The 13,092-nt window shown below is 36.5% G+C and overlaps 1 protein-coding gene across 1 annotated transcript; it reads right to left on the bottom strand.

Annotated features, from left to right (window-relative positions):
• Positions 1-4,134: 4,134 nt before the first annotated feature.
• LOC122104722 (olfactory receptor 5D13-like) lies at positions 4,135-12,054 on the bottom strand. Its single transcript, XM_042675659.1, has 2 exons — positions 12,035-12,054; positions 4,135-5,077 (listed from the first exon to the last, which is right to left on the bottom strand). The coding sequence occupies exons 1-2, from the start codon at positions 12,052-12,054 to the stop codon at positions 4,135-4,137; spliced, it is 963 nt and encodes a 320-aa protein (XP_042531593.1).
• Between the last annotated feature and the right edge of the window lie 1,038 nt (positions 12,055-13,092).

Here is a 13,092-nt window from a genome sequence, read left to right as displayed (position 1 = left end):
GTTGAGCTAGTCTGGACCACAATTCTACTATTTCTGTTTTCTGTGGAACTAGAAAGATAGACACATGCTATTACAGTCAACTATTTACTGATCAAAATGGAATCTCCAGATTTTTTTTTTGATCAACCTGATCTCAAACTATGACAGTCATGATATATCACCCTCAGCGTAATGGCTACTCTAGACATGAGTCACAGAGCACACTGGAAAATTATATTACTCATTAAAATATGCTTACAAAAATAAGTAAATAAATAAATAAGCAAAATGTGATTACAACATAACTCTATGCAGTGATAAAACAAGTACAGTAATAATGAATAATAAAGTAATAATGAGTGAACATCTTTACTTTTTACAATAGGCATAGTTTCAAATGATTTAAAACTGAAAAACTATCACAACTCTCAAAATATTAGAAATGCATCATATATTCAATTATTGTTTAGGATGTGTTCTGCTATTTTTAATGCTTTGCGAATGTAAATGTAAAAGAGAACCATCTCAAACAGGAAGCCATAACACATTTATATGCTCCAAGTCATTGCTTTAGTATTAAAATAAGGATACCTTCTGATAGTATTCTTGAACTTACTAGAATATACATATTAATACGTACTTAAAGGATAGAACACATAGCCTTTTACTAATAAATATGCCAGATTATAATTATTTAGAGATGGTCTGGGAAGGTGGCTCAGTGGTAGAGTGCTTGCCTTGCATGCATGAGGCCTTGGGTTCTGTTCCTCAGCACTACATAAGCAAAAGGAACAAAGCTGGAAGTGGCACTGTGGCTCAAGTGGTAGAGCGCTAGCCTTGAGCTGAAGAGCTGAGGGACAGCGCCCAGGCCCAGAATTCAGGTCCCACAACCGGACCCAAAAAGAAATAAAAAATAAAAAATAATAATTATTTAAAGATGAGTAGGTTCTGTGGTTTTAAAAGTGCCTAGAAATATGTTACATTCTTACACATAAAGGAAATACCAATTGAAACACCTGGCTCTTAAGCATCAAACTAACCATAGTAACAAAGCTGAGGAAGAGCCAGGGAAAATATAACCTTAGAAACTCTGGGGTAGGGAACCAAACATCACAGTAAACACAAGGGAAAGCAGCATTCAGATTCCTAGATACATTCCTACTTCTGTAAATTATTCAAAGCTGAGTTTGCTTGGTGTATGCGTCTAATAATTGGAAGAACTGTATGAGGATGGAAAGTTCTTGGACAGTCTGGGTGACAGGAAGACTACAGTAAAAGAAACCCCCAAAATTTACTCAGTATTCCAGGTATCATTGTGAAAATGATTTTTATAATATTTTCATGTAATAGATCCAACTGTAAAAATTTCCTCATGTTAACTAGTGAAAATATGAAATCTCTTTTCAGTCTGATTTGGGACAACTGTCTTAATCTATATATTGAGTGTCATTATAGTAACAAAATCTTCTCTAGTGAGCATGAATTTCTCTACGTAGAGCCCATATTCATATTGGAAAATTGGCTTTCAAATACTTACTTCATGATGATGATGCTTTAGTCTTTCAAATTCTCTGGTAAACATTCCTCATTGTCTCTTTTTGTAGAGGCAAACAAAGTTTTTAACCACAATTATAAAATCTTCATTCTATCACTTACTAAGATAATTGTACCTTTCATCTACTCAGAGATTATAGAAACTTAAAGATGATCATTTTTATTTCCATATCAGCTACAAACTGTCACTTTATTTATGATACATGGTAAATATAAAATAAAGAATTAGAATGGATTCAGGATTTAACACTGCAAATTCCTTGGTAAAACTAACTGTATTTGGATGCTGTTGGGAAATACACAGCTCCTTGCTCCTGTTGAAGATCACTAGGTCATAATATTTTTTCTGTTCAAATAAAAATAACAGAAAGACAGATTCCACTCACCAAAATACAGGGGCAGCTGAGTGAGGCATCTACTGAAGAAGTATTTGGTAAGATTAGTAACCTCCAAAACTATCCCTGCTTATTGTGTAAGTAAAAGTAATATCTCTAAACCAGTGGAATCAACAGTAGACTTGGGTGACTATTTCATATGATATACATTTTCAGCGTAATGATGCAATTCAAACAAACTAGTCAAATGATTACATATAAAAATGAAAGGGAAAGAAAATACTGGTATGAACCTTTGTCATAAATATAAATTACCATAACCTCCAGGGATGTGAAAACCAGGGAATATCACTGAAAGCTGTCAAAGGCAACAGTTTTGTGCAATTAGATACACCAGAGTCCCAGGGGACAACTTAGTTTTGCAGAACTTCTCCAAAGCCCTGGAGCATTTGGGTGATCAACTCCACTCATTAACCAAAATTATGAGATGTAGTTGTCCAAAAGGAAAAGTAAGCTATTAAAATAGTCTCCATTGAGCCAGGTGCCTGTGGCTCAAGCCTGTAATCCTAGGTGCTTAGGAGTCTGAGACCTGAGGGTTGAGGTTCAAAACACACCCAGGCAGTGGAGCCATGAGACTGTTTTATCCAATTAAGTATCACTAAAAGAGAAATGGTAGGGCAGGGAAGGTGGCTCAGTGGTAGAGCCCAAGCCTTGCATGCATGAGGCCCTGAGTTCGATTCCTCAGCACCACATAAGCAGGGAAAAAAAGCCGGAAGTGGCGCTGTGTCTCAAGTGGTAGAGTGCTAGCCTTGAGCTGAAGAGCAAGGGACAGTGCCCAGGCCCAGAGTTCAGGCTCCATGACCAGACCCCCCGCTCCCAAAAAAAAAGAAAAAAAAGACAGAGAGAAATGGTAATATAGCTCAAAGTTTTAGAGTGCAAACCCAGAGCAGGAAAACTCAGGGACAACATTCCAGCCCTGAGTTCATCCTCAACATCTGAAAAAGTGTAATTATCTATCTATCTATCTATATATTATTTGATGTACAATATATATGCATTTTTTATATACAATATATGTATGTTATATGTATGATAAACACATATATTGTACACATACGATTACATATTATGCATGTTATAATATGTTATAATATAATATATATTTTACATATAAATATATAATTGATAAAAGATATATGTAATCTGCTGAATGCTACTGTTCAGGGTTAGATATCATTATTAATTGTATTCATATTGAACTTTTTTGCCTATATTGCCACAATATATATAACTGCAATTTTTTAAAATGCAATACTATATTTTGCATAGTATATGAAGTATATATAAACAATATTCTCAAACTATATTACTATATTTATTTATATCTTAGAGAATAACCTACATTTTAGATTTTGACATCATATTGAGAATTGGATGTTATGTTCTAACTCAACCCTAGCTCCACCCCTATTATACCCCATTTCAGTGTGGGTTTCTACCCAGATCGGAAAAACATCTCTTTTTCCAGGTCCATCTGTTCCCCAGATATTAGCAGCTGTGTGTGACTAGCTGAGGATGGTGATTAGGTTGATGTTTATTGCCAAAAGAGTCACTATTGCCATGGGTTAAGAGAACTAAATAGTGAATCTCTTTTGAATAATTGGAAGACTGCAGAGAAAAAATAAAAAAAGTAGCAAACCTGAATTGCCCAGCCTGAACTGCTATAGTCAACTGTCATTGAGGAAACTATATGAGATATAATTGATTTGTTGTATTATTTTCTTGAGAATAAAAATGCACCTGAATTATGTAGATAAAATATTCAAAGAAAATATAATTGATTGACACATAGCTACACTGGCACAAATGGCAAAACTCAAATCATGAACATAGACTTGCAAAGTACAGAACATAAAATTGTGCATACAAAAGACTTCTAACAAAGCCAAAAAAAAAGAAAAACATATACCACTGGATATCCTGTGGTAGATTACCTAGCTATGTGCAAGTAAATGCAAGCACATTGAGGAGTTGAGTTCAAGCTCTTATATTAAAAAAAGGGAAGAAAAAGATATTAACATAAAACTTCATGTAAAAATAGATGAAACAAAAACTTAGTTTAAATGCCTTGAGATTACACTAGTAATAATATTTATAAATTAAGAGCCAGATTTTTTTAATACTAGACTATAGTTACATAAGTAGGCAAAGTGAAGGAATAGAATACAATTGTATATTCATTTGTGATTCAATCAGAGCATCAGACTCAACTTTGATGACAGATTGATTGGGAAGTGTTTAGCCTCCTGGCTGCCTGCTTCACATCTTTGTTCCTGAGACTGTAAATCAGTGGATTCAGCATAGGGACGACCACAGTGTAGAAGATAGAGGCAATCTTCACCAGCAACCATGAGCTTTTGGTGGTAGGAACAGAGTAGAGGAAAAGGATGGGCCCATGGAAAATAGCAATGGCGGTGAGGTGGGAAGCACAGGTGGAGAATGCTTTGTAGCGTCCTGCAGTGGAGGGCATTCTCATCACAGTGACAAAAATAAAAATGTAGGAGGTAAAAATGATCACTAAACTGATTATTTCATTGATTATAGAAAAGATCACAATAGCCAACTGACTTACAGAAGGGTCTGAGCAGGACACAGCAACAATGGCAGAAATCTCACAGAGAAAGTTGTTTATAACCTTTGTCCCACAGAAATTCAAAGTTAACAAAAAGTATACGAATACAAAAGACCACAGCGTACCCCAAAAGTAGGAGGCAGCCACCAACAAGGAACAAACCTTCGGGGACATGACCACTGTATAGAGGAGAGGGTTACAAACAGCCACAAATCGGTCATAAGCCATGGCTGCCAGCATAATGGTTTCCGTTATTATGCAGACACATGCAAAAAAGAACTGGCTGATACAGCCTGCAAAGGAGATGCTTCTGTCCTCCACAAGCAGGTTCTCCAGGAGCTTGGGGGTGATCACAGAAGAGTAGCAGAAATCCACCAAGGACAAGTGACTGAGAAAAAAGTACATGGGGGTGTGGAGCTTGGGATTGAGTCTGATGATGGTGATCATGCCCAGGTTGCCCAGCACACTGACAGTGTAGATGGTGAGGAAAACCAGGAAGAGTGGCACTTGGAGGTCCGGATATTCTGAGAAACCCAGGAGGATGAAGCTCACCCCAGCAGTCTGATTCTGTGTGATCCTGTGGACAAAATACAACACTGGATATAGTGAGATCAAACTAGTGTTATTCACAGAGAAGGTAGAGGTAGAAGTGAGACACTGGACTCAGGGATCGAGTGTTGGTGAATAAACCAGCTCCCTGTGGCTCCATTAGTCAGTTGTAGAAATTGATTTTGGTATCTTTTACAAAATGAATGGCAAGGTCTTGTTTCAGTTACTGAAACAAAACTAAACCTTGTAAAACCGAAGAACAGCATATGCTACACTATATTTTATAGAATATATTATAATATCTCTCCTGAAATAAACCTACCTATTTCCTGTGTTACAAGATAAAACTATTGGTAAAGCATTGTTACATACTGTTAAATGGTGGTTAACGTTCATTGTGATGCATATGAAAAGAACCTCTTATTGTTATTCTTGTAAATTAGCTACAGTTCTGAGAACAAGCTGTTGTTTTTTTTTTAACTATTTGATGGCTTTTAGAACTTTTTCTGATGGCCTGACTACATGAAGCAAAAAACTATCTAGCCCAGCAGTCAATTGTCTACCATTGGCCAGTCTGGACACATTTATCAATCCATGGGCAACATAAGGAAGCTAAACAGTAATCATAGGTGTCTGCTGTCAGAGCACAGCTCTGGCTCCTACAGGCTTTGTGCAGGCCATTATTCTTAACAAATGAACTGCAGTAGATCTTGACCTAGTGGATACATCCAGATGACCCTGGAAGTTCAGGGGTAGCACTTCCCCTGGTGGCCCTGTTGAAATCTTAGGATTGATGCAAGAAAAAGTATTTCATCTGCTTGGAAAAAAATTGTGACTTGAACAAATATGGACCTTCCAGCACTTGAGGGACTATGTGATGAGGAATACCAATACTATCCTTCATTTATATACACATTACCTTATTTCACCTAAATGCAGACACCCTGCCCACATTCCATTGATGGCTATGTAAGTAGCCTGTTCAGCTTATTCTGAGAGCAACTTTGGACAAACCTATCATTGCTATGGTAGCAATATTAGCTTCACTCAAAAAGTATTCCTGAGTGTTCTTTTCTCTCCTGCTTTATATCTTTATAAGTATTAGAGTAGGATGATTATGTAAACACATAGAAATGATGGAAGAAAAGGCAGAAAGACTAGAGCAGCCCTGGAAACAAGACTAGCAGTAATGAGAAGGCAGTTAGAGAGCTCGGAAGAAGGGTCATCATTGAAATCATGGGAGCAGCAATGATGGAGACAATGAAGGCTGTGGATAGCTGAAGACCAGAAACTACAGGCTCCGGTTCCTGGAAGATTTACAAAGAGCATCCAGGTGTTAATGGTCTTGGAAATCAGACACCTTCATCCTAAGAGCTGTGATATTTTTCCCCGAAAGATTGGAAATGCCAGCACTGAGGCTTGTCCAAGAGCAACGGCACTATAACATTCTTCCCATTGCTGTTGGCTGATTATTGCAGGGTTCATTACTACTGAGAGATGAGGAATTAAAGCACCCAAGTTCTGGGTCATTGGTGGCTAGAGCCCACAGGGGATCCCCTAACCTATATGAACAGAATCAGACCATGAAGCCCAGGGCAATCATCCTTTAGTACTCATATCTTGGAGTTACCAGATTGTGGGCCTATCCACAATGCCTTTGTCACTGAAAGGAATGGAATGGCAAGTTCTTGAAGAACTTCTGCTCTTTTACTCATTATTCCTATCTAGGGAGAGTCACAGGATTCTAGAACTCTGATTGGTTACCATAAGACTCGCTACAACCATAGAAACCTGGCTTCATGAAAAAAGTCTCTGTGACTATTTCCTTCAACCTGTATTTACTAAGCAGTATTCACTGGGAGGAGATACCTAAATCTCCTATTTTTTTCACAGACATTATGATCCTATCTAGTTCGACCTGCCAAAAACAATATGATGTTAACTTGCTTTAAATCCTGAGTTTTTATTTGGTTCTATTTATTTGATCTTCAGAGTCTTTGAAACTCCTGGGAAGCTCATGTTGTACACAGCATGGAAGTATCAAATGGATAATACATTTAATGCTTTCATTCATGTTTTGCTTTCAAAATTTCAAATAGTTGGGACAATGCACTTGGTATTCAGGATCTCCAGAACTAGAGCCACACACCAAACGCTTTCCATTATTTGAGTTTGTATTGTTTTGCTTAGTGCTTTTTCATTTAGACGGAGTATTGCTTTTTACTTGAGCTGGCCTGAACCATGATTTTCCTAATTATGTTTTCTGTGGAGTTGGATAGATAGACACACCCTATTACACCCAGCTATTTACTGGTTAAATGGATTCTTGCTAATTTTTTTTGGCTAGGTTGTTCTCAGACTCTGACATTCTTGATATATTAGCCTGGGTGTAATGAGGATTCTTGATGTGATTCACAGACTACAGTGGTAAAATTATATTACTCGTTAAAATTTGGTATAACAATAATACTGTTTCTGCAGTGATAAAAACTAAAATAAAAGAATAATAAAATAATAGTAAGTGATAATCTCTGCATTTTGCATTAGGCATAATTTCAGGAGATAAGTAACTGAAAAACAATAGCAACTCAAAATATTCAAAGTACACATATTTTAAACCATTATATAGAAGATTTTCTCTTTTTTGGATCAAATTTAAAGGTTTGCCGAAGGTAAGCGTCCACGATAACCTCTCAACCAGAAAACCATAATACATCTGCATGCTCTAAATAATTACTTTAATATTGAAATAAGGATGCTAGTTGCATTAAGTTAAACTCATTTAAATACATCTATTATCATACACCTTAAAGATACAAAACTTAACTTGTTATTGAGAGCTATGTGTGATTATAATTATTTAAAGCTGAGCAAATTCTGTGGTTATAAAAGTGCAAATAAAGCTGGGCACCTGTGGCTCACACCTATAACCCTCCCTACTCAGGAGGCTGAGGTCTGAGGGTCCTGGTTCAAAGCCAGCCCAGGCAGGAAAGTCCGTGAGACTCTTATCTTCAATAAACCACCAGAAAACTGGATGTAGTGCTGTGCTTTATATGGAAGAGCATTAGCCTTTGGCTACAGAGTTGAGGGACAGGGCCCAGGCCCAGAGTTCAAGGCCCAAGACCGAGAAAAAAAGGGCAAATAAGACTCATCCTTCTTGGCCACAAAGGAAATGCCAATCAAAACATCCTCCCAACAATCATCAAAATAATAATAGTAAGAAGTGCTGGGAAGGAGGCTAGAAAAATAGAAACCACACTTTTGGGTAGGGAACTAAAACTCATGACAAACACAGGGATATCAGTAGATCAGTTTCCTAGATACATTCCTACTAGTGTAAGTTATTCTTAGCTGAAATAGATGACTTATGCTTCTAATAATAGCATTGGAAGAGCTGTAATATGTTAAGATGGTATTTGGATTTGTGGCAACTTTCTAAATCTAGATATTCAGTGTCCTTACACTAACACTGTATTTCTTGTGAGGATGGATTTCTCTATATATGGCCCACATTCATGTGGACAAATTTGCTTTCATTTACTAAACTCATGGTTCTAATGCTTTATTCTCCCAACTCTATGGTAAACATTCCTCAGTGCTTTGCTGTGGAGAAGCATACTTTGATGTTTTTATCCACAACTACCCGTTTGCCAATGTGCTTATTTCTCTCACCTACTGAGAGATTAAAGGAAAAGTAAAGATAATAATTTTCCTATATAATGGAATCAAGACTTAGCACCCTAAGTTCCTTGGTGAAACTGACTGTATTGAAGGCTGTTGGGAAATAAACATCTGCATCCTGGTAAAGATCACTAAGTCACAATATGTTTTTTCTATCAGAATAAAAATAACAGAAACACAGAATCAACTCACCGAAATACAGAGGTAGCTGAGTGAGGCATCTATTGAAAACTCTTTGCTAAGATTAATAAACTCCAAAACTGCCCCTGCTTATTCTATAGGTACAAGAAAAATTTGTGAACCAGTGGAGTCCACAGTAGACTTGGGTGACTATTTCATATGGTATATTTTTCTAACCAAGTAAGTCAATTCAGAGAAACTAGTCAAAAGATTACATACAAAAAAAGGAAATACTGGTAGCAAAATTTGCCATGAATATATATCACCATGACCTGTGGGGATCAGGAACCAGGGAATATCACTGAAAATTGTCCAAGCAACAGTTTTGTGCAATTAGATATACCACAGTCTCATGAGACAGCTTAGTTTTGCAGTACTTCCCCATATCCCTGGAGAATTTGGGCGATCAACTTCACACATTAACCAAAATTATGAATGCGTATTTCTTTATAGGAAGATGTAAATGTCCAAAGAGGGAAATAAACTATTGAAAATTGCATGCATAGAGCTGGGTGCCAGTGGCTCACACCCGTAATCTAACAATTCAGTAGGTTCCGATTTGAAGGCTAAGGTTCAAAGCCAGCCCAGGCAGGAAAATAGATGAGATTCATATCCCTAATTAACCATCAGATAACTGGAGATGGCATTGTGGATCAAAGTGTTAGAGTCCTTGCTTTTAGAAATAAAACTCCTGGACAGCACTTAGTCACTGATTGGATTAAGGCTTCACAACTGACATATATATATATGACAAATATAGATATGTATATATATTCCACATATATTTGTCTATATACATGTATGTGTATATACATGTAATATATATTATATACATATAATATATGTATAATCGAATATATGTTGTAATATATAAATACATAATTTATATGAGATAAATATAATCTGCAGAGTGCTGGACTCCATATTTATATATAACATGAACAATTGTATTCTTATAGAATTCTGTCTATTTTATCACAATATGTAACTGTGATTGAAATCAATCCATTTGAATTTTTTCACACTATTTAAGCTATATATATATAAACAATATTATAAAAGTAAAACTATTTATATCTAAGACATTAACCTACTTCTTAAACTTTCACTTTATATTAAGAATTGGACGTTCTTGGGGCTGGGAAGGTGGCTCAGTGGTAGAGTGCTTGTCTTGCATGCCAGAGGCCCTGGGTTCGATTCCTCAGCACCACATAAGCAAAAAAAAGAATTGGACGTTCTTTTCTAACTTGATACTAGACTCACCCCCAGCTAAACCCAGTTCATTATGGGTTTCTACGCATATCCGTCACAGAGATTGGGAACACTTCTCCTGTCTTTCCAGGTCCATCTCCAAAACAGATATTAACACCTGTGTGAGGCTGGCTGAGGATGGGACACTAGATTGACCTTTAGAGCCAAAATATTCACAATTACCATGGGTTTAGAAAATTGAACTGTGCAAATATTTAGAACATTTTAGGAATTTTGAGGAAAAATGGACACAACCAAACCTGAATTATCCAGCTTGAATTGCTATATACTACTGTCATTGAAGAAACCACATAAAATTGATATGACTACATTATTTTCTTGAGAATGAAAATGAATCTAAGAGTATATAGATAAAATATTTAAAGAAAATATAATTGATTGACACATAGCTACATTGGCACAAATAGCCAAACTATTGTCATGATAATAAGCTTGCAGAGTAAAACATACACTTGTGAAATTACATAAGGAAGATTTAACAAAAAACAAACGACAGCTGGATGCCAGTAGCTCCCTCCTCTAATGCTCGCTATTCAGGCGGCTGAGAACTAAGAAGTGCACTTTGGGGTAAGGTTGGGCAGACAAAAAACTCAACATACTTAGGTCAGATTATCTAGCAAGAAGCTAGAGGTAGAAGCTCAGTTCAAGTTGTACAGGACCAGGCATAATCAACAAAGCCAAGACTAGAATGGTAGTCATGTAATATATATATATTTGAAACATCTACAAGGAATTATGTTGTTTTTCATCTTTAGGAAGTAAACCCTGACAAGCATAATGGCTCAGATGCCTTAATCCCAGCTACTTAGGAGGCAGATAGTAAAGAATCACAGTTTCAGTTCAGCCCAGTCAAAGATGGTAGTAAGATCCCATTTCAACAAATTGGACATAGAGAAAGTCCAGAAGTTGGGAAATGACACACTCAGACCAAGTGCAGGAAAAATGTGGAGACCCTATCACAAAAGGGCTGGATGTGTGCCTTCAGTTGTAAAATCCCTGTCTCACAAGAGCAAGGCCCTGAACTACATGTTTTACATTAAAAAAAAACAAACTAGGTATACCACTTGTTACTCTTTCTTTTTGTCTTGAATGGTAAGAAGACTGTTTCTAAAACTATAAATTGTAATTTAATGTAAATCTTTACTTAGATTTAAAATTCCATCTTGGGTTAAAACAAGTATATTTAATAGATTGGATTAAATCTCAAACCTATGACAGTTACTTAACTATCTTAATAAGCAGAGCAAGTAAATCTTTACATGCATTTTATACATCAAAGTCTGGTTACAGCTGACAAATGAACTGTCATTATAGAAAACTACACTAAATCGGAAAATTGTGGAGGGTTTGTTACATGCATTAAAGTTGTTTCTCACTGGCAAAGAAAACAGGAAGGTGTTCAAAAAGTAAATGTTCTCCCCAGTGTGTCCTCATTACTCCTGACTTACAAATGCACAGTTTGGTGAGAGGTAGGCAGCTTTCTTACTCCTTTATTTTAGACCTGGTCATATAACTTATTCTAAGTTAAAAGATCATAGCACATCATTAAACAAACACAACTTTTTGCCATGATTTATCCTTAAAGTATTCAATTGTGACTTTGCTCCAAGGAAAGACTGGCATCCAAATATTCCAGGAAAAATGGCAAGTATGAGGCCTGGCAACTGAATGTTCATTGACCCAACTGATCCAGTCATACAGCCCAGTCAGATTTATGGATCTCAGCATACACACTTGAAGCTCATTGATATGTGGATTCAAATTATATACCACCTGAGATTAAGGTTGCTTATTTATTGTCCTTTAATTACATATCTGTATGTTACAGCAATATCAATGTCATGATTTTTACATTGTGTAGTCATGCGACATGACGTAAAAATAATTGACCTCCTTCCACAGTATTACTTACAAATACAAATAAATGTTCAAGGATAAATTAGTGCCAGGAACCAGTGACTTGTTTTGTAATCTACTCAGGAGCCTGAGATCTGAGGATCACAGTTCATTGCCAGCCAAGGCAGGAGTTTCCCCTGTGACTCTTATTTCCATTTAACTACCAGAAAAATGGAAGTGGTGATGTGGCTCAAGTGGTAGTAGAGTGCTTGACTTAAGCTGAAGAACTCAGGAACAGTGCCAGAGCCCAGAGTTCCAGCTCCAAGACAGACAAAAAAAAGAATAAATTAGTGACACAATTACATTATTCGAGATGAGTATAAACTAGAGGTTTAAACTCCTGAAACACATTGATTCTTTTAAAGGTGAATAAAGAAAACTGGGACCTGTAATACAAAAATAATTTTATTAATTTTAAATAATCATACAAGGAATTTCAATTCAACATGTCCATATATCAGTACAATGCATCTTGATCACAATTTAACCTGTCAATTAGTACAAAGGATCTTGTTCAGTATCTCATCCCTTCTAACATTTTCTCATCCTGCCCTTCTCCCACTCCACCCATAGCCAAAGATACCTGGTTCCATAATCACATGATTACATTGAGTAAAATGAATATATTTGCCTATTACCCCTCTCCCCATTTGGCTATTTCACTCTCCAAAAGTCAATGTACTTGGTGGATGGCTACGTCTCACACCTGTAATCTAGCTAGTCAGGAGGCTAAGATCTACAAATAGTGGTTGGAAGACAGGCCAGGCATTCACATAACTGAAAATTTTATCTCCAGTTGATCACCAAAAAGCTGGAACTAGAGCTATGGCTCAAGTGAAAGAATACTAACCTTGAGTGAAAAGGCTGAGGGATAGCATGGAGACCGTAAATTCAAGGCCCAGGACTGTTGCCAAAACAAAAACTTTTAAAAAAAAGACAACAACCAAACCCAATTAAAGAATCTGATCCCTTGAAAAACCATGTTTCAAATTCCTCATATGCTTTGTTGAACTG

This window comes from Dipodomys spectabilis, unplaced genomic scaffold (genome assembly GCF_019054845.1).
Source record: "Dipodomys spectabilis isolate Male_0828 unplaced genomic scaffold, ASM1905484v1 ptg000030l, whole genome shotgun sequence".
NCBI lineage: Eukaryota > Metazoa > Chordata > Mammalia > Rodentia > Heteromyidae > Dipodomys > Dipodomys spectabilis.
The sequence above is the reverse complement of the archived record's forward strand: the minus strand, read 5'-3'. Positions and strand labels throughout refer to the sequence as shown.

What these genes read in the sequence shown, in the direction of transcription:
- LOC122104722 (XM_042675659.1), bottom strand. Translation starts at nt 12,054, where the DNA reads ATGTCGCATGACTACACAAT. An exon ending in ATGTCGCATGACTACACAAT is followed by an intron (nt 5,078 to 12,034) that starts GTAAAAATCATG and finishes TTTTGTCCACAG; the next exon opens with GATCACACAGAATCAGACTG.